The sequence below is a fragment of the Balearica regulorum genome, chromosome 14 (assembly GCF_011004875.1).
Source record: "Balearica regulorum gibbericeps isolate bBalReg1 chromosome 14, bBalReg1.pri, whole genome shotgun sequence".
In the NCBI taxonomy this organism is placed as follows: domain Eukaryota; kingdom Metazoa; phylum Chordata; class Aves; order Gruiformes; family Gruidae; genus Balearica; species Balearica regulorum.
Window position 1 is genome coordinate 18327999 of NC_046197.1, and position 23758 is coordinate 18351756.

Genomic DNA, 23758 nt, shown 5'->3' on the forward strand with positions numbered 1-23758 from the left:
TGGTCCTGCCCCAAGTCTTCTGCCTTGGCCATGCCCTCCCCTGCTGCTGCTCCTCTCCAGGAGCTCTGTCACTGCCTGCAGTCACTGGGACTGTCCCTGGCACCTCTGCATCAGCTCCAGCGCTGAGCCTGCATCCCACCTGCAAAGGTCAGTGATGTTCCCTGCCCTAGATGCTGAATTCCTCCCCCAAAACTCAAGGGCTACCGTAGGTCTGCCCTGGCACGGTGTCTCCTCGCCCAGCACCTGTATTCGGTGTAGCTTGCTGCTGTACAGAGGTTTAGGCAGCCTCACCCGGATCCAGAGCCCGTTGCCAGAGGGGGGGATGAGCGGGCAGGGAGCGGGCTGTGCGCTGGGTTGCACCAGGCAGGGGCTCGTTGGGACAAGCAGCAGCCTGCCTGTGCGGGCAGATGAGTGCTGGCAGGCGGGAGGAAAACCAGACCCTGTCCTGGGAACTGGGTGAAAAAGTTATGCAAGGAGGGAGAGCAAAAAGATGGAGGGGAAAAAAAAAATCAGTGTGATCCTGGATTTGCTTTGTTCCCTGTTTTCTCATTTTGCAGAAGTGGTAATTGAACTCCAAGTGCCTGAGCAGACAATTCTTTCAAAAACAGATGGTGGCCCTCCATTCCCACACAACATCCCCAAACCTCCCCCAGCAGCATGTGCCTTCATCTCTCCTGCGTAATGCAGCCGATGGGGCATGCGCTGCAACCCTGCGCCTGCTCTCTTTAGCCTGTATTTCTGTAGCACCCTAGGGAATAACCTGCTCCCACTGCTGGTCTCTGGAGAGTTTGTGGGGTTTTGTGCTAAACCTAAAAAAATTAGGTGAAGCAGAAGGAGCAGTATCCCCTCCCCAAGCCCTCTGCCGTGCAGGAGAGGTGCTCGGTGAAAAGCTGTGCCAGAAGAGGAGGTGTCAGTCAGGACCCTGGGTTGGTGTGTTATTGCTGCTCAAGAGCCAAATAAAAACCTGAAACCCCAATTCAGCTCATTTCCCCTATGAAAACACAGTTGTGTCCTGTATTGCATGGCTGAGCAGCTCTGTCAGCAACGAAGTACTCGTGACTGCTGCGGAAATTTTGGCTAGAGGTGACTTTGGAACAGTTTTTCTATTAGCTTTGTAAAGGTAAATAAAGAACAGCATAGAAGAATAGGAAGGTATGAACAACTAAACTCTGCAAAATTTCACATCAGTAGGGTACCACTGTTAGAGAAAATGAGGAATTTATGCCCCATATTAAGCTCATCATGGTGTGCAACCTGCTTTTTGGTGTACCCGACAGAAATCATCATAGTCATAGATCTGGACATTCTTTTTCCTTTTTCCCACCGGCTTTCAAGCGATGTTCTTGCACTTTTCTCTGCCTCAGACTGACTGTTAGTGGTAAGGCTGCTCCGTGTGCAATCCTCCTGCCCCTGAGATGAAGCTCAACCCAACTGAACCATGGCGAGAGTTTGTTGGAGCAGCGCGCTGCCCGACCTTGCAGACGGCTCTCCGCAAACACGGCTCCATCTGCCTCCGGTCGACACTACGGCTGCGGGAGATTTGAGCCGTGATTTACGTCCCACGAGAAAGTGCAGCATCGTATATTTAGGGTAAGGTGCTGAGTATCGTTTGGTCTTGACAACTGTGGGATATAGAAGGAAAAAAAGGCATCCAAACTCCTTAGTTTCTTTTGTTTTATTGATACTTATTCAGTAGGAGAAGTAGACAAGGAAAATTATGGAGGTCTAGGTGGGTGAGAAAAGCAGGATCGAGCCTTTCGTTTTGCATCTTTAAACTCTAAAGGCTCGGTTTTGCTCATGCAAAATTCACTCATCCCTCGTGCGCTGCTGCTGCGTTTACTGGCCAGGGGTGATGTATCTCTGGGTGGTGGTGGAGGGGAGTCTAGCTCCAAAAGAGCTCCTTTTGACTCAGATTTCAAAAACATAATTAAGATCTGTGTAAGAGCTCCAACGAGGTGGATAATTTGGATGGTGACCTCCTCTTCCCTGTGAATTCTGGTGTGTGAGGTACGTCTCAGTAAGGAGCAGTTGTGTTTTCTGCCTCATGGCAGGCTGGCTTCTGGAAACTCGGTATTTCCAGGTATTTCAGCACTAACGATTAGATATTTGCCTCTCCTTACAAGTTTTTGTATTTGTATTTAAACAGCAGACAGACTGTCAGTAAGCTGTGGTTCGTGTGAACGCTCTGCATAAAAGACGATTGCAAAAGCAAACAGAATGATCGCTCTGGGTTCATGGTTGGGAAGTAGGAACAAAATGAGGCTTAAATAGCGATGAGTCAATGAAGCGATGAAGTGCCTATTTATTGGTAAATAAAGGCTGGCTGCCATTGCCTGCTTCGAAGCCCGCGCGCCCCCGAGGGGTTTGGAAAGTGGTGATGCAAACTGATGAGTCACAGTTTAGAACAATAGTTTCTTCATGCGAAATGACTTGGGATAAAAGAAAAACAGGTTTTTCAAGAAGCTGAAGCTTATGAAATTACAAAAAGGAATAACATAATAGGACATCTTTAACCCTGTGTTGGTATTAAATCTTTTTCTAAAGATGAATGCAATGGTTTTGGTGGATGCCTGAGACCGGCGGATTAGACTGTGCCTGCTTGCAGTTAGCATTCCCCTTTTGGAGCATGCATGCAGATAAGCAGAGGAAAAAAAAAAAGATGAATACTGTGTGTATAAGCATTAAATATGATGTATATAACAGCATCTCATATAGCATGAGATTGCGGTCATTTCTCTGCATCGTTCTCCCTATCCTCCTCCGTTTGCCAAATTTAAGGTAAAAGGTTGGTCCCGCTGAGCGAGGGCAGCACGGCTCCCGGTGCGGTCTGGCTCGCGGGCGGGATGCTCTTGGGTGGGACGTGTCTCTTGGGCAGGGGAGCCGTGTGTGGCTGGAGCTCCTGTCCCACCTCTGCAGAAAATACTGGGAATACTGCCTGACCTCTCCCCTTGCCCTGCTGCGGCCCAAATAGCCTCTTCCATGAACTAAAGCTCCGTTACGTATGATGCTATACAAATAACGTGTCCTCTCTAGTACGGATAACCCTGTTTCTTCCAGCGAGGGTGGAATATGCTGCTCTCTAATTTCCGTGGCTCTACAAATGTCCATCTTAAATATTCTGTAGAGTTTTATTGCAGAAATTGTCACCCTAGCAATCTGAATGCAAATATGTGCAATTTTTTAAAGGATTTAATGACATCAGAACACTGAGGTAAAGGGCAGGACAAGCTACGGTCTGTCAATAAAAACACTGTAATCAAATTAATCCAACAAGCCAAAAAAAGGTTTATTTCCTTCCGTGTACTACACGTATTCACATGATGGGTAGCGAATTTCCCCATACCCTCCTCCAGCCCTTGTTGAGTCTGTCTGAGGTGGGGCAAAGCCCAGGGCTGCTGGCATCCCCCCCCAGCGTCTTTTCTTTGGAGTTCCAGTCTTCGTTTCTGCTGGCCATGCCTGATCGGTGCTTTCCTGCTCTCACTGTTTTCCATCCATAGGTGGCAGCAAGCTTTAAAATCTTTAACCTTTCAGCAGTGATGTTTTTTGGGAGCTGAGGGAGTTGTGCAATGGTCTGCAGAACTTTGGTGAATGGAGCTGGGTGTAAGAGGAATGAATTCTTTTCAAGGAACAAAACATCCTTGGCAGCTGTTCACTGAATCGTTCTATGAAGACAAATAACAAAGTCTAGCTTGAGGGTGAGAAAGGGCAGATGAGCACCTATTTTGGGCCAACACAGCCTGGCAAAAATCAGCGATTTTGTCTGATAAGTTACACAGGAAAATTAATGTGGTTAACAGCTTTCCCTTGAAAAAGCACATGTATGCAAAAAGTTGCATTTGCAATGCAGATTTAAGCCGCTTTGCTCAAATTTGCTTTTTCTGTATGTCTGTGCCTGCATTTGGGGATCTCTCTTCCCTCCCCTGGGGTGATGCCTGGCTGTGGTCTGGGTGGCATCACCAAGCGAGCAGGGTCAGCGTGGTGGGGACACGGTGAGGATAGCTTGGGGCAGGGTTGGCTGCTCGTGCTCCAGCAGCACATTGGAGTACGATTTGCTCCGTGGTGATGATAACCCCAGCTGCAAGAGGTGCTCGGGATCTCCATCACGGTGCCTCCACCTCCAGCAACATCGCACCACGGCTGCTGCGGGCAAATCCCCTTCTGAGAACGGAGCAGATAAAGGATGAAGGTCAGCAGCAGGCTCTCTTTACTCACAGCAGTTTTAGGTTGCCTCCTCTGCTTGCAGATCCCCCCCAGTCCCGCTCGGCACGTCCTGAGAGCGCGGTGCCACGTGCCACGCGAGCTGCGGCGACTCTCTCCGGTTTGCCTTTTTATTTCCCTGCGTGCCGTGCCGGGTGAGCCCAAACAAATCGGACCGCGTTGACAAGGACCAGGCGAAAGCTGCGTCGGCCGCAGGCAGGGCTGAGCGGTCAGCAGGTTCCTTGGGAGTCAGGGTGAGGAAGGCACTCGTTTGGAGGAGGCGGTGAGTCACGGCCAGCTCCCAGGGTGATTAATCAGGAAATTTGTTCAAGTGAGAAAGAAAAGCTCCGTGGTGGGTGCACGCTGCTGTGTACGAGCACCACCGGCCAAGGGTGAGGGAAACTCTCCATATAAGTCATTAGACTTCTCCTGTAAAAATTAATCATTGCTTTAATTGAATGAGATGTTCTTCTCCACCTGCCCGTTAGCTGATGGGGTGTTGCTGGAGCAATGGTAATGGCTGGCTCCGAAACCATAAAGCTGGCAGGAATTTTGCCAGGCAGCAGAGCAAGCCTAAATGAAACCTTGCAAGCTGTACACGGTGCTTGTGAAAAATAACTAACAATAAAATGGCAGTGTGTGTATGCATGGGGAGCTCCGTGGCTCGGCCAGGCGGGAAGGCAGCCGAAGGGGAAGGAGAAAGCCTGGGTTTATGTACAGACCTCCCGGACTGCCGGGGGGATGGTACAGCCTGTTCAGTTCAGCTCCAGAAGGTGCAGCGAGGGAGCAGGATTGGGCCTGATGAGCAGAGGAGCTGGGAGAGGACATGGTCTCCTCGCTGTCTCCTCCCGGAGCCCGTCCAGCTCTCCGGATGTGTGGCAGTGGATGCCGTGCTCAGCTGCACCTCGGGGAATTGTATCTTCCTCAGGGTGAACAGTAAAAGAACCCACATTTCTGTCCTCAGCCTTCATTTTCTCATCCTGTAGGGAAAAGCACGTACTGATTTGTATTTAACTTTTCCTAATAACATGCTTAAAGGCATGTTTTACACAGCTCGCACAAGGCAAGGAGGTGACTTCACTTGATGGGGGTGCAGTGCCGGTGCCACCAGTGGGACGTGGGGACCCCGCTGGCGAGCGGGACCTCTCCATCCCCACGGCCCCTGCGGGTGGCAGGGCTCTGAAGTGGAGCCCGATCGCTTGTTTACAGCCGTTAGCTGGCATTGCAGGCAAAATTACCCTATTTTGACACCTCTCAGAAGCTAGCAGCGATGAGTGACGGCTCTTCCAGAGGAGCAGCAGCTCCGCTCAGACTGTCGTTGACAGTTGCAGATGACAGGAATACGAGGGCTTAATTATTATGTGATTAAGTTGAAGTGATCATCTTATGTCTGTTTAGTGTCTAACGTAAAATGAGCTGGTGATCTCGGTCTCGTTTGCAGTGGCCTTTGGTTAGAAATCACTAGTGTACGGGCTGCGAGTGGGTGCTGGCATCCCGGGGAGAAAAGGAGGTTGAAGAGAAGGGTCCTGCCTGGGTGGTGGAGGCTGTGTGGGAAACTGGGCTTCTGCAGTGTTCTGCCTGGATTTGGGTGGCTTTTTCGCTTCCTCGCTCCAGGAAATTCCCAAGGAATAATTTTCATGTCAGATGGCTGTGAGAAAAGTGGTTCTTCATCTGTTGTAGCACCAAATGCAGATTTGAGCAGGATGCAGGGGATTCAGCGTGCAGGCAGTGGCTCTCCGTGGAGCTGGGCTCCCTGCGGTCCTGCCTGGCCCGAGGTGGGGAAAGCCTCAGTCCCCATCACCTCCGCTGGTCCTGAGCACCTAGTCGGAGAGCTCCCAGTACCCAGGAATATCAGCAAAAGGCAAAAATAATTGTAAAAACCCACTATTCAAATCACCAATGTATTCTCCAGCTTCTTGACAGCCCGCTGAAATCATACGTCCTTGGAGCGGCGTTCAGAAGACGGTCCCTGTCCCTCAGCCTGGCCAGGAGGACGAGCACCCGCCCCAGGGATGCAGGGACCCCACCATGCTGCGGGTGCCCCAGGGCTCAGCCTTTGCGATGGCTGAGGCCGTGCATCGTGACTGTAAAGGACGTGAGTCAAGGCCTCTCTCTTCCCATGTAGAACTGGATTTTTCAACTTTAAATTCGATGAATACAGTTTTTCCTATAAGATATTCAATATAGTTGTGCCTGTAAGGTACTCTTACAAGGTTAAAAAACCCTTTCAGGTAAATGCGGATGCTGGCACTGGTGGGATGCTCAGCTGTAATGCCCGAAGAGCTTCTGCGCCCGCAGGTGGGAGCTGTGTAAGGAGATGCTCTTTAATCCATCGGCTTCACCACAGTTTTGCTTTCTGGTGGTTGTTGATGCCATCCGGCCTTGTTTTATTGTTTTTCTCTCAGCGAGAGTGGCATAGGAAACGTTACAGCAGGTGTTAGGCCGTGTTTGTGTTTTAAAGGCATTTCACATTGCGGTTCACATCTGCGCTAGGAAAGCCAAAGAGCGGTATTGCAGGTTATTGTGGGAAATTTACAGTTTAAACATCGCACTTAGTAGAAACCCCTTCTGCTCAGGCTTGGGCTATTACCACGTTATTCCCAGCCTCCATCTGTGCCTGCTGCTCCAACGCGCTGAGTGCCTGCAATTACTTCCAGAAGAAGTTCAGCCTCTTTTTTGAAAGCACCATTTCCCCCCCCCCAGCCCGGCTCGAGCTGTCCGCGCCTTTCATCCCCAAAAGATCTCAAAGTGCTTTTTGAGCTGCGTGACTCTGCGCCGGGGGATGCGGCAGCTCCCGGGGGGGTGTGAGGGCAGCTGAGAGGGGATGCTCTTTCTCCCATCAGGTGGGTTATGCTCAGTCTCTACAGCAAGTGCTGCTTTATATTTATTTGCACAATTTCTCTGCGTAAACCGCGTGGGTAAGTAACCGCCACGCAGCTAAGCAGGGTTTGTATGTAACGAGAGCCTGCAAATTTCGGTGCCTCCCCACCCTTCCCCTGTGGTTTGCTGCATCGTTTGCTGAAATAATGGTTAATGTGGCGCTCAATAAAAAGTGCTGAAGCTGGGAGCTGCGACGGAGCTGCCCCTCTGCGTGCACAGCAGGCACCGCAGCGGTGGTGGGATGGTTTCTTCAGCTGTTCCTGGGCTGTCCCAGGGCAATGACGCCATTCCACAGACCCTCGGTGTGATCCCCACGACAGCTTCAAAGCAGCCCAGTGGTACTGTGCTTCCAAAAAATGCTTTTCCCGGTGCTGGGGTGTCTGCCCAGAGGCAGCAGTGCCCAGGCTGGAGCACCCACCAGTGGGGTGTTCATCAGGACCGACCCTGAGCCCGTTTCAGTGTCACTCAAAGGCATCGTCCAGCCGTCTGGACTTTGGGCCATGACCGTGTAATTCGGTCTTCCCAGCTACAGGCAGGAGAGGTGACAGTGACTGAGGGTCATGCCACCGGTCTTCAAGGTGTCAGCAACTCAAGCGTGGACGTGGCGTGCTGCCTCTTGTGGGGCACAGCCGAGGTGCTGGCGAGGGAGCGAGGCCGCTGGATTAACAGGCGGTTAAACGGGTATCGTGTCGCTGATGCTCATCAGCACCAGCCCCGCTGCAGCCCAGGGACCCAGCCCGTGACCTTGCTGGGGCCTCGTATTCCTGCAGGAAAAAGCAATTCCCACCTGCTGCTGCCGGGAAAGCCTCTCCTCCACGCGCTCCTCAGTGCACAGCCCCGCATCCCTCTGGGTCGCTCCTGCTCCCGTCCATCCCGGGCAGGACAAATTCTACCTACAGTAGGCTGAGTGTTGTTTTTTTCTGAACGTTTTATTTATTTATGGATTTATTTTGCCAGCTCCAGCCTGGCTCCCACCTACCGGCTGGCCGGGGGGGTGATCCACCAGGACCGATGCATGGGGACAACCTAGGGTCATCTGGAGGAGCAGAGATGGCTCTGGCACGCTCTGCAACGCGATTGCCTGCCTGCGGGCCTGGAGTGCCGCTTTGCCATCCAATTAAACTTGAGCAGTCATAAAATAACTGCGGTAACATCTTCACGCTGTTTTCATCATTAAGCAAAGAGCACTGCGTGCGCAGAGCTGACGGTCCTCGGGCTGCAGCGATGCTGAGCGTGCTGGTGTGCCCGGGGGTCCCCAGCCCCGTCCCCAGCCCCACCGCTGCCATTGGAAAGCTCTCAGCAGGGCTTTGCTGCCAGCGCAGAGCATGTGCAGCGGCGAGGGGAAGCTCTCTTGGAGCAAAGCCCCCCCTCCACCGTATCAGACCCAACACAAACTGCTCGGAGAGCTGCGTGTAACTCGGGGAGTGGGGGGAGATAAGCCCCAGGGTTTGCTTTCTGAAGCCAGCTGGCCCAAATCGACCGCAAAAAAAAAAAAAAAAAAAAAAGAAGGCCTTCTGAAAAGAAGCAGCATCCTTTCGAGAAGAGCTGGTGGCTGTTGAAAGTGGCAACGGTGGAGGGAGGAAGAAAGGAGGGGGCTGGGTGCTGCCGGGAAGCCAAACATGCTCATTTTGGCTGGCTGTCTTCAGCAGCATGTGGGCAGAGCGCTGGGATCCTGTGTCTCGGGCTGACACCGGCTGCGTGTTGCGGAGATGACTCATGTGTTTTGCGGGGAAGACGGTGCTCTCGGTGCCGCCGAGCGATGCCTTCCCCTTCCTCCCCTTCCCCAGGTGAAGGTGCCAAAACCGCACCGAGGGGAGACGACAGCCCTGCGGAAGGGAAAGGCAGGTGCTGAGCCCCAACTGGGACCGGCAGCATCGCGGGCTCCTCGTCCCCGTTAGGAAGGAGAGGTTGTCTTCCCCGCCTTGATAATTTGGGGCCGTAATTGCACATGCCAGAGTGGTAGCTGGGCATCCCCCCCCGCCCCTCCTGCTGAGCTGCACCGAGCTGCGGCAGGGCTCAGCTGCACGGGGCGCTCGTGGGGCAAAGCTGGGGAATTTGGGCCAGTCATTAGAGGAGAGAGCTGGGACCGGATCAGCCACAGCAGTGTTTCACTCCGCGCTTTTCATTTAGATTTACATTTGGTGGTGTCACAGCATGAAGAGCAAATTCTTCTGCAGAGGAGCTGAGCCTGTCCGGCCCTTTGCTCAGGTGGGGGCCAAGAGCATCCTAAAAGGGGGTGCAGCACCCGTGGGAGGCCAGGCTTGGGAGCAGAGGGGACTGGCTGTCGCAGGTCCCGGGCGATGAGCAAGTGTCACAACCTCAGCAGCCTCCCCACTGCCTTCTGTTCCCGGGCGCGGGTGCGAGCCTCCTCCGGGTTTCTGGGTTTTGGTCTTTCAGGTCCCGTTTCCTGCCCCCCGCCGTGAGTTTCATTCTGACTTTCAGGTTGGGTTGAGTCAAAATCTCAAATATAGACAAAAACTGCTGTCTGTGGCTGGGTTTCCGCTTGTACCAGCTCGAGGGAGCATCCTCAGGGGGGAAAGCCCTGCACCGAGGGCCGTGTCCCACGGCGGGGACGCAGCCCCGGCCCCACGCGCCTTCCCGGGAAAGGCAAAGAGGCACAGCGCGAAGCGAGAGGGACGGAGATGTTTTACCAGCAAGACCTCTGCTCCTGCCGCTTCCCTTCAGAGAGCTGCAGAAGCTCATTCGAGCTGGTTTTGGTCAACGGGAGATGTGTCAGTCACTGCTGGAAACTGGCTCCTGGTTCTTTCCTGTCATTTATTGACGAGCTAATTCCTTGTTTATTTACCCCAGCGGTACAGCCCTTCAGATCCGCGCAAGGCCAGTCAGCAAACCTTTCCCCATGCCACGATTCCCTCATTGCCAACAAATCCCCTTCATTGATACATACAGAAACCAAAAATGAGTTTGTAAATGCATGATGAGTTCACTGCCCCCGGCATCCCGTCTCTTCTTCGGCAGCCAGCAAACGCTACCTTCGGACTGGGAAATCAGCCAAAATGTGATTTTTGTGGGGGTCCAAGCGCGTTTCCTTCTGGCGAGCAGGCAGCACTGCCCTTGGGCTCACTTGGCCGTGCGTTCGTTAGTGGCAGGTAATTCTGTTTGCTCAAGCAGGCGGTGTTGTCCACTTAATTGTAAGGAGATGGGAATCCTTAGCTATGCCAAAGATTTTCTGAAAGTATAAAAAAAAGCCAGCGAGCAGTCTCATAAGCCAGTAAATGGCATCCTATGAGCCCCTATTAGAAAGCAGAGAGTTACTCCAAGGTTAATACTTCGTTCAGGAAATAAATCTGCTCTAACTCCGTGCAGTCCATAGAAGCAGCCAGCTCCAGGGTTAGCAGTCCCCAGGGGCCAGGAGTTTGGAAAAAACCGGAGTCCCCACTGCAATTAGTACAACAGGCACCAGCGCTGCGCCCCTCCGTCTTCGCCTGGGCACGGTCCTGGAGGAGCCGGGCTTGGCTTACGGTGCGGATGGGTGCTGAGCTATCCCGAGGGTGAGGTGTTCTCCCCTGGGGTATGTTGGTCTCTTCCTTCCGCACCCTGAAGGCAAAGCAGAGCCGCCGGCAGAAACCGGCATTATCGGTGCTGAACAAAAACCAGAGAGGAAAGAGAGGGAAAAGAAAAAATCTATTGATTTATCGAAGCCATTTCCCCTGAAATGAAGGAACAAACACTTTTTCAGCATCTTGTCCAGGCTCTGTTTTTGTTTTGCTGACTGTTGGAGCATTAGCCGTTTCTGCCAGGAGCTGCAAAGGCATCCATCCTACCCCTGAGCTTCCCTGCTGCTCCACACCCTGATCCAGTCCAAAACAATCCTCTCGGTGAAGTTCACAGCCTTCAAAAGTACATTTAATTTTTGCTCTTAAGGCACCTTAGCCAAAATTTGCTTTCCATTTGAAGAAGTTCAGAGAAAACCACCATGAAAGCTGAGCAGTTTACCATTACTCTCCAGTTATTTACCACCAAACCCAAATGACACCTTGCAAGCAGAGCTGCAAAAGGGACATTTCGACACAGACTTTGCTGGGTTTCCTGATGGTTTGGTGTAATGTGCCCTGCATTTCACAGGCTCTTTTCCAGCTTTCCTGCTGAGACGCTGCCGAGACACAGAGGGGAGGTGGGCAGGGAGGGCTAGAGCAATAAAAACACCCAGAGCCAACCTTTTTTTTCCCCTTGCAACTGTTATACTTGTCACATGGGGAGCAATGCGTTATCTTTTCTCTCCGTGTAGGACAACCCCGACTAGTCAGTACACATTTGCTTTGTCCCATACGCATGTTGACATTTTTCATCCTGCTGTTATTACAGATGTCGCAAAGGCAATAACCCTGAAACGTCACAGCTGCAGATTTGTATCGCACAGATAAGATGGTATGGTTAAATAAGGAATCACTCAACATCTAAATATTAGGTAAAAGGCAACAAAATCTGCAAGAACAAGAACAACACGGTGTAAAGTACCAGCAGGGTTCGCATCCCCGTTCAATCTGGGAAACTTTGGATGGCCTGAGGTGGATAAACTCATTGAAGTGTCCTTTAAGGTGCTGGAAAGTATGTAGAGCACAGCCCGACCAGGCTTGGAGGGGACATCGTCCCTCTGAGGGTTGGAGCTGCTCTCTGCTCCTCGCTGTGCTCCCAGCGGCGTTCAGAGAGCAGTTCAGCAGAGGAGGTTTGTAGGGGACAGGTCGAACAAATGACTTTGTAGGGAAGCTATATTTGTCAGACGTTTGCAGTCCCCGTTGAGGGACCATGGGGTGGGTCAGGATCGCACCGTAGCTGGGCTTTCCAGGGCATGCCTGGCGCTGTGCCGGGCTGTGGGTGCCGTGCCGAGCACCCGGGCAGCTCTGCTGCTCCCGACCCAGCGTGGTTGCTGCTGCCTGTGCTGCTCAGGGGCTTTTCCCCAACACCCTCCTGAAGCATCTCCCTCCTCTCCCCTGGGGAACCGATGGCCTGAGCAGCCACCTCCCGCTCAGCTCTTGCTGGGCACCGCGGGAACACGTCATGCCCCAAAGAGATTTTCGGTTTACCTGCAGCCACTCACTGATGCTGAGAATAATCTATGTCAGCACTGCAGTTAAGTCTTTTCCCAGCTTGAGGGTGTCTTCAAGTGATAATTGCATCTAGTTTCCGCTGGAACACGTGCTGGTGGCTGGGTGCTTTGCCTTTGCTGGATGGAAGGGAGCTGGATGGAAATACCTTTGCAGAGTATTTCCCACCAGAGCTGCTCCCCCTGGTACGCCCGGGAGGACCAGCTTTGCTGAGTTTCAAAGCTCAGGTCATGTTTTCCGGCTGTAGAAGACAGCTGTGGGCCGGAGGCGGCAGTGACATCTCCCTTGGTGTCAGATGGGGCAGTCGCTTCATCCTCACCGACTATTTTCTAATGCTCGGGATGGAAAATATTGCACACGCCTGGCAGGTGGGCTGCTGGGCTGTTGAGAGGCGGCTGCGGTTGCTGTTGGCGCGGGGGAGGCACGGCCTGTCTCGGCACACTCTTGGCTCCGGTTGTGCCGGTGCCCTGCTGTGCCCACACTGCTCCCAGAGCTTGGCTGTTAATAGTGCTGCTTCCTCCTGGGGTATCCATACGAACCGGTTGTATAGCTGGTGTCTAGCACACACAGAGGACTGGGGAGATGCTTGCAGGCTTCAGATCAGAGGAGTCGCCAAAGCCCTCACGGCTGGGCACACATCTGGCTCTTGCTGTGCCAATAAACGTTGGTGCTGCTGTCCCGTGCCCGACTGCGTGCCTTGGCATCCCTGCGCCTCAGAAAGCCTAAAAAAAATCATCCATGGGTGCCTTCTGCTGCTAGAGAAGAGCTGGTGCCGAGGAGGCGATGCTCGGGGCACGGGGGACGTGTGTCCCCATCCTGCCTCTGGCCATGCAGCGATGCTGCTCGGCTCTGCGCTGCTCCGGTGGATTTACAGTCAGACTGGGATCAGCTTATTCCCCACGGGTCTCCAAAAGCAACCCTTCCGAGACTGGCCCACCCCCGGTCTGTGTGCTGGTCTCTCTGGGTGTTGGGGACTCCTGTGTCCCCCGGGCTGGCACGTGGCTCGAGTTGTCTTTGGGAATGTGTGGCACAAGGACTGGCATCCTTGCTGCTGTGTTTTATCCCCCAAACTTAGTCATTTTAAAGCTGGAGCTGTGAAAATTGCTGATTTCCCTCTTAGAAATGCTTTATTGATCCTGCTTGCTTATTAAGGGCAGGAATTTATCCCCCGCCTGCCAGTCCCTCCGCGCAGCACGAGTGTTATTTGTGGTATCCCATACACCAAACACCTATTTTTAGCTGAGCGTTCTTGGAAGGGGTTTCAGTACCTTGTTTTCCGTAGGGAATTCTCTCTCTTGCAGGATGCCTGGAGCTGCTCGTAGTGCTCCAGCCTGCACAGGGGGATGCTTGGATGGAGGCAGAGCACATGGCAGGTCCGGACCCGCGTGGACAGCCGCTGTCCTGCTCTGATGGGAGCAGCATCCTAAACAAACACAGCATCTCCCTCCTGGGAATGATTTTCCTGGGAGTTATGGCTGCAGATGTGTTATTTTGCTTTTTGATCTGCCTGCCTCCCAGGAAAAACTCCATTTCATTGATCAGACGATTTCCAGCTCATTGCAGGACTGCTAATGACCGAGCCGTACCAGCAATATTTTAACCTCTGCGTTTTCTCCGAGCGTTCAGTGTCAGCATTATAAAGTACCACTTACAGTATAAGCACAGGCAGTCAATTATTTTAATCCTTATTGCATCTGAATGTACAGCAGCTACTCCTGAGCAAAAACACTGCGCCTGATACTCAGCAGAGCGGGGCTGGTTGGGAAATGCCATCCCACCACTTTGGGAAACGCTGTCCCACCACTTTGGGAAACTGTCCCACCACTGCACACCCCGTTCCCCTAGAAATTGGTTGCTATTCGTGTGATTTATACCCCGTGCAGACAAGGTCCAGGATCAGCGCCCGCGGCAGCCTCTGGCAGGTGAGGGACGGATACGGGCAAAGCTGTGGGTTCACCCTGTGCCCCCCCAAACACTCAGCCGGGGGGGGCCGAGCACCTCCCCACCACGACTCCGTGGATGATCTCCAGCATACGGGGCCATCACAGGAGCAGGAGGAGCTACCTGCAAGCAAAACCAGCCCCATTTCATCACTGTTACTCCCCCATGCTAATCCTCCGCGAAAAAAGGTGCCTGGTTCAGCCCTCCACGGCACACGCACGAGTCTGTTTTTAACTTGGGCATTAAAACAACAAGGAATGAGTTCGTCAAGTGGAGTTTGAGACGGGCAAGACGTCAAGGCAGAGGCAGCGTTTGTGAAACCCAGCTGGCTCAGCCAGCGTCGGCGTTGGCTGGAGCGGGATTTTTCCCTTGTTTTGTGGGTTAGTCATAGGTTTGTTTATTTTTTAGAGGTTTTTATTGTTATTATTATTATTCATCTTTTGTGATCACAGCAGACACATCATTTCACAGCCCTACATGGAAATCCAAGACCAAGGAACTATTTTTAGCACACAAAATGTCTCCCCTAAATGTATTAACTTTGGAAGAGTAAATATTAAATACACTCTCATCACAGTAGAGGCGTTTACGCAGAAGTACAGCAGCAGCGTTTTTAATGGTTAGGGGAAATTATGTTATGCCACTAGCACTTAATCAAACACAATAAAAAGAGATCTTACTGCAATTCTTTCAGGATAAGTTGAAGGGAAATGAATTCATTTTCACATCCGTTGACGGTGATTTACTGACACTGGGGCATATTTGCCCCACTAGTATTTATGGTGGCACTTGCAATCCTTACGCAAAACATATAGGGGATAGCCTAACATTTATTTTGCAATTAAACCGAAATGATTCTTCGCTTGCTCGCTCCCGATCGAGGCATTCAGCACCATCTGTGATGAGGGTACTATAGGCAAACCCCAAGCAGGCATCACAGGGAAACCCGATGTGCTGTAGGTGCCTATAAATAGGTATTTTTGAATAAGAATGGCTTTTTGTAACTTTATTGGGGAAGTGTTTCTCAGGCTGGGCTGTCAGAGAAGGACGATGTAGTGCTGCTGTCCCCGCTCTGTTGGGTGCCTGGAAAAACAGTGGTGACCCTCGTGGCTGGTGGCTCGGGCACCGGTGCCGGCGGCTCTCGCCTGGTGGTGGTGATGGGCAGCGGGGGTACTGCCTGGGTTTGGGTCCTGCACCTCGCTCCTGCATGAACCAGCTGGTGCTTTAGAAGGTGTTTTTTTAAAAAAGAAGGAAGCCAGAAATATGGAGCCGAGCTCTTGTTGGTGGGTTGGTTTCATTGTCGGCTCGGTTATTGTCTCTCATACGGGCTCTCTGGGAAAGGAGGGATGTACGGGGATGACATAGTCTCTTTAGATGCCCCAAATTTTCTTCTCTCTTCCTTTGCTTCCAGGCTTTTGGGCTCCATTTCCCATGCCTATTCCCACGATATATCTAGCCAGCCCATCCCAGCCACCTCTGCTCTAATACAGGTGCCAGAGGCTGGGATGCAGCTTCTCAGGAATTTGCCTAGTTCCATGAGGGTCAGATATTTTGGAGACAAAATCCTTGCCGATTCGTAAGGACGTTGCCCCATGTTGCCCAGCATCACACCGCCCAGGCCTGGCCGTGCTGTGTGTCACCCCTCCCTTGGACATTTGGGGAGTATCACAGGGCCAAGGGCATCGCCAGGGCTTGAGGGTAAATCAGGGGAGTCAAACCAAAGGGGTTTTTCTCAAACCAGGAGCATGGTGGGCTGGCCTCGCTCCCTGCCTTAGGAAATCGAACTCTTCAGTATCTCCCTGCCCAGAAGATGACTCTTGAACTGGCTCTGGACAGATGGGTTCATGCATGATGCTGAGGGCATCGCACCTGTGGACCGGCCAAGAGTTTGAGCTCATCATTGGGGTGCCTCAGGCACTGCGAGCAATAACACAGCCCAGTAATAAAATCCTGTTTGCAATAAACCGATCCTATGCCTTTTCATTTAAGAGCAAAATATAAGGCCATGGTAGTTTAAAGGTGGATTTCCTCCTCTCCTTCCCCCACCTCCCAGAAGACCCATCTCAGATTGACGGTTTTAGCACCATCTTCTCTCTGCACCACGATTTCCCTGATTAATCGCATTGCTAATAAATTGAACAAAGTATGTCTGTTAAATCTCTCATTTTCCTTCAGCAGCTTGGGCAATTGGTCAATTTTACAGAAAATAAATGGGCCAGGAAATGCCAAAAAGGTAAGACAAAAAAGCCGATGGCCAACAATTCCTTGATGACTGCCTGTCCAGATGAAGTGGCTGCGCGCTAACGGGTCCCACACATCACCGGGGGTTCCTGGCACCCCACCAGGTCGAGTATTTGCTGAAATGAAGGGACACCCTTGCCCGTGGGCTCCAAGCTGCCTGTGCACGTGTAGGGAGATGTGGGTCCCATTCAAGCCAGAGTTTTTACAGCCGTGGGGATGAGCCCTGCCTCTCCTGCCACGCTGGACCCCACGCTCCCAGGATGGAGGGTCGGCCCCAGCACCCGCCTGCGGGTGGCCCACATCAGCAGGAAAACAAGCAGCGTGTTACAAATAGCAACCCGCTGCTGTAGTATTTGGGATTTCACAGCTTTTCCCTTGCTCCCGTGAATAGCAAATGTTAACAGCGTGTTTCACCGCGTGCGATGCTGGTTGCTGGCACAAAGGGCCGCTCTGACGAACCTCCCGTCTTCCCATGGAGCGTGTTTTGTTCCAAGTCTGCAAAACAAGATTTAAGTCTCCAAAAGAAAGGTTGTTACCTTGAATTACAGAAACTTTCAGGCACTTGGGACCTTGCGAGCACCCTCTTGCTTAGGGTCTTCCCTCCAGACTGACAAACGCCTCCAGCCGCGCTCCGCAAGGGTTCGCCGAGGTCTGCCAATGGGAATTAAACGGAAACACAGTGGAAATTCAGAAATTCGCTATTCACGGGCAGACAGTGGCTGCATCGGCAGGGACGGACCAGCTCCGCATCCCCACGCAGAGAGCTGCGTCCCCATGGATGCTCCAACGGGCCCTCCGCTCCCCGGGTAAATCTCTGCGTGACCTTGCTCACCACACCAACACAGAGGCACACAGAAAACACTGCTTTATTGACTGCATTTGCCAACACATTGAGGAATGCAAAGGGTTTTTTTTCATAAGCAATGGGCCATGGTCCCAATGTGTATTAAAGCATACACTGTATCTAAACAGGATGAAAATAATGGCAGACAGAGCTATTCCAAGGCAACACAAATAGCATGCATAATACAGTCTCACACAGAACGAGTTTGATAACATTATATTGCTTTAAGGATTAACTAACATGGAAAATGTACAAAAAGGAGAAATAGGTTTTTGCATTAATGAAAAATACATTTTTTCTCTACAAAGGAATTTCTAATACAAGAAAATAAATATTGCAACATAAGCCAAAAATAATTTAAAATTGCTCTTTTCAATATATTTTCAATATTTCTCTTTTATATTAACAAATGGCACATCACGTTCTTTGAAACAAAGAAAACAGAAGGGTTTCTCCTCCTGTGACATTCATATCGTTTCCTGTAACTGATGTGAAGTGGGTCTGTTTTGTATGTGGAATGGCGCAAACCGCGGGGGGGGAAATTTCCTTAAAGAACAACCAAACCTGACGCCCTGCCCTGCAGCAGCATCTTCCCGCTGGCGGCTGCTCCCGCATCCCGCTCTCCCCTCCCTGCTCCATCCTGCACCCCGCCTTGGGGCCAGCTCCGTGGGACAGCAGGCATCCGAACTCCATAAAATAGGTGCAAGAATTAAAAAAAAAAAAAAAAGAAAAAAAAAATTAGAAAATGGGTGTGGGGAAAATGAGTGTGTGGAATTGGAGCTGTGCTCGGGAAACTCCCGCAGCCGTCGGGGCTGGGGTGGATGTTGGGGCTGTTCTCCACGAGCAGGGCACGACGCTATTTGCATCCTCAACGGCTGCTGCTTCTCCAAGGAAACGGGCGCTCTGACAGTGCAAATGTCGATTCCTGCAGTTTATACAGCTTAAAAGACAACATTTCTCTACTAAAATAAACCCTTATATTTTTTTTTCTTTCTATTCATTTCAAAATACATTTACAGTAACATCAAAAAATACTCGCTTTGTGCATTTTTCTCTCCTGAACGCCAGGCTGCCCTGCTCCGAGGCGAGCTGACGGCAAGGATAACGCCGCGCAGGGGACGCACCGGGACGGCCGCAGCCGTCCAGCCCTTGCTCAGCCCCGCGAGCCCCTTTTCTCCTCTCCATCCCCCCCGCCCCCTGTTCCTCTCCCCGGGTTTGACATGCCCCACAGCCCCCTTTAGCTTTCCCCACCTAAACGCCGTCTCCCGATGGCAAAATACGATGCCTGACGTTTTGGGAGCGTTTCAAACCGTTTTATTGCCTGGTGCTGGCGGCGCCGGGTTGGTTGTTCTTTAAAGTCTCCCCCTTTTTGCTTTCCTGTACTGAGAAGACACGTAGTGCAGAAGCTGATGAATGGAGCTGTGTACAGTGAAATTTGTGGATTGCTTTTTTTTAACCATAATTGAGTGAAGCACACGGAAGCAAGATTCATTAAAAGGCAGCATATTGATTATTGTTATGACTCTTATACTAGGATACTGTAGCTAAAGCTAGCAAGCCTGATAAGATAAACTAAGTCCTATTTACTGTATTTAACATTATCTGAACATACTGAGCCTTAATTAATGAGCAGATTTTCATTTCCAACCTCGATGGATTATGCTAATTTATAACAAAGGTGTTTCCCGTTTTGTTGATTTTTCTGTCGGTTGGTGTGGTGGTTCGGTGGTATTTTTTTCCTGCTAATAACTCGTGTAACATTTTTCCCATCTGAGGAAGATTCCTCCCCAGGCACGGTCAGTCTCAGCTGGGTTAGTGTTGGGCTTAGCCAGGGCTGGGTGCAGGCGCTCAGCATCCGACCCGAAGCCCCCGCCGCTCGCCATGCCTGGGATGAGCTAGGCTGTCATCGCTTATCTCTGCTGCAATTTTATCAATACTTAAGGACTTTGGAAGGCTGATAAAGATGATCTACTCTAAAACATCGATTGAAGGAGTCTCAGAGTTTCAAAAGAAAGCTCACAGTGAAATGAGCAAAAAGCATCGGAAATCAAAACGGCAGGATGCGGTCTCGGAGCAGCAGCATCCCTCGGAGCAAGCTTGGAACCTAACGCCGCAGCAGTGTGTTATGAGTGTGTCTTTAGTCCTTGGTTGCTAAATAACTTCCAATTTTTTTCGTAATGACAAGTTTCCGGTTTCTGGCTGTGCTGCTTGACTGTCAAAATATTCTTTGGCATCCACAAAACTATTTGACTGATTGGTTTGACAATTGCAAGGTTTTTTTTGTTTAGTGATGGGTTTAACCGGTTGCAGAAGTGTCCCAGGTTTGGTTTTTTTGTTTTTTTATTTTTTTAAAACATTTTTTATTTTTAAAAAACAACAACAACAAAAGTTTCAGTGAATTCCTTTTTTTTTTTTTTTTGTTCCCTGAGCTCACACTGGGGTCACTCCAATAAAACACGTAGCACGACTTAACTGTGACCTTTGAAGCCAAAACCGAAGTAATGGTGCAATTAAGTGCAAACATGGAAATTCGCCTGACTTGTAGGTAACATGGGCTTTTAAACAACATTTAAGGCTTATTGGGGACATTTTATGCATTAAATTATTGTAATATTTATAATGTCAGCTTCTGTGAATCACTCTCCCACAACGAGTCAACAGCTTGTAACCAGGATTTAAAATAAAAAAAAAAAAACCCAACAAAAAAAGGATGGGGAGGAACAAATTCACCATTTCCACTGTAGCGTTTAGTAGGAAAACAAAATGGTGAAGGCAAGCGTTTCCATTTCCCCTCGGTAACGGTACGTTTGGCCTCGGGGCCAAGCGTTTCGTTGTGCAAAGGGGATTTCAAATGTGCCGCCCCGGCACGGTGGGACCACGGCGGCCATCGGAGAGAAGCACAGGCAGAAAAACTTCACTCAGCCTCCCGGGTTAAACCAGCTCTGACTCCCCACAGTGTTTTTAAAGGATGTTTTTCTCTTCCATCCTGCCCCACACTTCCATTTTCCAGCTTGCTGACAGCTTATCAATTCACCTGAGTAAATCACTTCAGTTTTCCTAACGACCTCAACGGGGTCGACCCATGGGGCAGGGACGGGGAGAAATTTTGCATCCCGGCCCCTGGACGGATCCTGACCAGATGGAAAGGTGAGGGGAAAAAATAATGACTGAGAGGTTTTTGTTTTTTTTCCCCCTAAAAATAGAAACGTAACGTTGCTCTCTTCCACCCCAAGCGCTTTCCTCCAACAAGCTTTTTGTGCTTTAGTCATTATTTATTTTAGTATCGCTTATTTTGCCTCCTCCTATACGCGCGCGCAGGTAGGTATTTCCCCACGTGCAGCTGGCCGCTCCCGTACCCTCTGCTCGCTCCCTGCTCTGGGGGCAACCATCCCAGGCAGAAGTCTGCCCCTCGTTAAATAATGCCCATTAATTAAACTGTCATCCCTGCAGAAAGCACGGGTACCGGCACCCTCCGTCCTCTCGGCACCCTCGGCATCGGTCCTGCCGGGATGCTCGCGTTCCCGGGAAGCGGGGTCCGGTGGGGAGCTGGGGAGGGACCACTGCTGTCACGGTCATCGATGTCGGTGAAGCTGAAGCTGTATCTCAGGCGTATAGAGAAGAGAAAGACAACAGTGCCGAATTTCCAACTATATACACATATTAAAAATCCCCCTTGCTATGATACCAGGCAGAAATCGGACATGGCAGTTGTAACTGGGTTGAGGCCTCGTCGAGCCGGCGCGGTCGGGAGGAGTTAGGATGCCAGGATGCTCATCCTGACGATGTCCTCGCCGGCTGCATCCAGCTGGCCCCGCTGTGCCCTGCCGCCGCGGGACTCCCCGTCCGAGTCGCTCATCTCTGCGTCGGAGAAGTAGCCGTCCGTCTCGGCGTCGAAACGACGCAAGGGAGCTCCGCCGGCGCCGTCGGGCTTGGGGGGCTGCGACCTCCGAGTCCCTCGGCTCTCCTTTGGTAATTTGAACCGCACGACGGTTTTGGGGCTACCTACGGAGTCAGGCACTTTGGCCGCGGGGCTGGGCTCTGGCTGAGCACAGCGCGGCGTCTCCTCCTCCTCCTCCTCCTCCTCCTCCTTGCTGACGCAGCCCCTCGCCCCGGCCGGGGGGTGAGGCTCGCCGGCTTTTGGGACAGAGCCCTTCTTGGCCGCCTTTTTGGCCTCACCTGTCCCTTTGCGGTCGGTGGGAAGCTTTGCCGTCCCTTTCTCCGACTTGCTCGGTCTGGAATCGGGAGCGAAGGGCTTGGTGGCATCATCCGACAAGTCGCTGGCGTTGTTAGTCCAGGGCTCCGAGCTCTCTGGGTGGCTCCCACCCACGGCGGGGGGGCTGCTCCTGGGCAGCTTTTTCTTAGTGTTCGTTCTCGTTTTGCTTTTCACTTTCTTTGCGGCCTCGCTCTGCTTGAACGGGGACCTGAGGGAATGGTCCATCATGAAGCTCAGCAAGGTCTCCTCGTCCTGGAGGAGCTCCTCGGAGAGGCCGGGGGTGCTGTCCTCGTGGTGGGCGTTGTTGAGGGACCACTCGCTCATCGCCATGTTCTCGGCGGTGATCTGGACCGACTGCGCCAACCAGCTGTTGAAGAAGGTCCCATCGATGGGGAAGGAGGTTGATAAGCCTGGAAAAAACCAGAAGTGTAAGATTGCCTCAGGAGCCGGAAACAGCCACGCTGCCCCTTGACAACGCCACCAACTTAACCGCAACTCCCCGGCACCGGAGAAACACTCAAAAGGTCAACCATAACGCACCACACCAGGGCACAGCAGCGGGTTTACTCCAGCACTAATGCTGAATTTGGGGTCCACTGAGGTCACAGCACAACAACCCGAGTGGTTCCCACATCCAACACCCCGCAAACCTCCCCGAATCTAAACGGAGCATCTTTCTGCAGCGAAGATGCCAAGCCCCAACCCACCCCAGCATGAGTGGAAAATAAATTCCGGTGCAAAGGCAGCAGGACCACCAACCCAGGTGTGAGCCTCAAAATTCAGCAGCTGCTACCAGAGCGGGACTTGTGCCCAGGCGAGGGGTGACAGGTTGCCCAGGGAGCAGCTGCCACCATGCCACCATGCCACCATGCCACCATGCCACCACGTCCTGCCAAAACCCCGGGCACCACCTGAGCCAGGCGGTCAGTGGGGCGATGGGACCGGTGCTAGATCTGTGTGCAAAGGCAGGGAGGGAGGGAGGCAGGTCTAAGAACATCTCCAAATACTCGAGAGGTGTGAAAATGAAGAGGAGCAGAGATGACATGCTGGAATGGAAAAAGCTGAAAAACTTCCTAACAATTATGTCTGAGAGCAAGGGTGAGCATTTTGGGCTGGGCTTGCTCCCATTAGCAAGTGGAAAGGCGCATACCTGCACAAGCACACCCAATCTCAATCCCCCCAACAGAAACCCACGGGTTCAACATCAGAGCTGGTTTTCTGGATGGAGGAAAAGTTGTTTGATTTTTGTTTTCAGGTGAGAGCTTTCCTTTTAAAGCAGTCAGCCTAGCAAAGAGAAGAGGGAAAGAGCAGTGGCAGAGGCACGGCAACTCACATCCGCAGTGTTTGCCGGTTTCAATTACGGCTTTGCATCACCCTCCCCTGTGAGCAGCGATACGGGCCGTGACCTCACGCCTCCACGCTGCGTGGACGAGCGACCACCGCAGGGGCACAAACGAAACGCCCTGCGCAATGCCAGGGCTGCTCAAGGGCAGCGCTGGGGAGGGTCATCAGCTCGGATTTCCCCCCTCGGAGGTGACACTGTTGAGGTGACCATCCCACACCTCCTGGCAGGTCACCTCCCAATGCAGGGGAGGGGAAGCAGGAGCAGGGATGAGCTTAGGGCATCGTGTGGTACCCAGGCACTGAACAGCCCGAAGTCTTGCCGGCAAGGGCACTGCCAAGGTCACCTTCCCCCAGCCCTTCTCTGATGACTGCAGCCCCAAGCGATGCTTCAAGCCCTTAACAAAATCCAGGAGGTTCCAAGACCCTGGTGAAGCTCTGGGTCAGCTGCCTGGTTTCCCAAGCTTGCAGCAGTGCAGTTTTTCCCGGAGATGCCCCAGTCCTCCATCATTTGACAAATATGCTCCAGAAAATGTAAAGTTTCTTTAGCGGAGAACAGTGCAGAGACAGGATGAGCGCAAAAGCCCCATTTCCAAAGGGACCTCTGCCTAAAACCCAACAGCTTTGAGATGAACAGAAAGCAGCTGGGGCGAGCAATGGGCAAAGCAAAGCAAGGCAGGGTGCCCCAGATGCCCAGACCTCCCACCGAAACTCTCTGTACCCCCAGGAGGGTTTTATAGCACCCTCAGACTGTCGGAGAGCCCCACGGGACTGGCGCACGCTCTGTGCACATGTGGGACAGCTGAGCACGCACAAACTCATCACCTCCTACCCCGCATGCTGGCGGAGGTGACAGCGCCGGAGGAAATCAAACAAAAACCCAGTTCCATACAAAAATCATATGCAGTTGCCAAGGATATCGTCAAAAAAGACCTTTTTTGTTCTGGTTTTTTACTCCCCCTCCCCAACCCTCGTCGGCTGCCGAGCGGCGGTAGGTTGCAGCTGATGGGGAAGAGCCAGAGGTGGGTGAAGCAT

General features: G+C 52.0%; 1 protein-coding gene and 1 long non-coding RNA gene across 5 annotated transcripts in view; one reads left to right on the plus strand and one right to left on the minus strand.

The window, feature by feature from the left end:
- The first annotated feature begins 48 nt into the window (after positions 1-48).
- On the plus strand, positions 49-16144 carry LOC142603926 (uncharacterized). Its single transcript, XR_012837813.1, has 3 exons — positions 49-147; positions 1377-1590; positions 11404-16144. It is a non-coding gene; the product is annotated as an uncharacterized LOC142603926 (long non-coding RNA).
- A 2021-nt stretch (positions 16145-18165) lies between these two features.
- The window catches only part of JADE2 (jade family PHD finger 2), an 81721-nt gene continuing 76128 nt past the window's right edge, over positions 18166-23758 (minus strand). For all 4 annotated transcript variants that reach the window (XM_075766220.1, XM_075766217.1, XM_075766219.1 and 1 more), the window contains one exon: positions 18166-21792. In XM_075766220.1, coding sequence (XP_075622335.1) covers positions 20924-21792 — 869 coding nt within the window. In that variant the 3' untranslated portion in view covers positions 18166-20923. The remainder of the gene's footprint in view (positions 21793-23758) is intronic.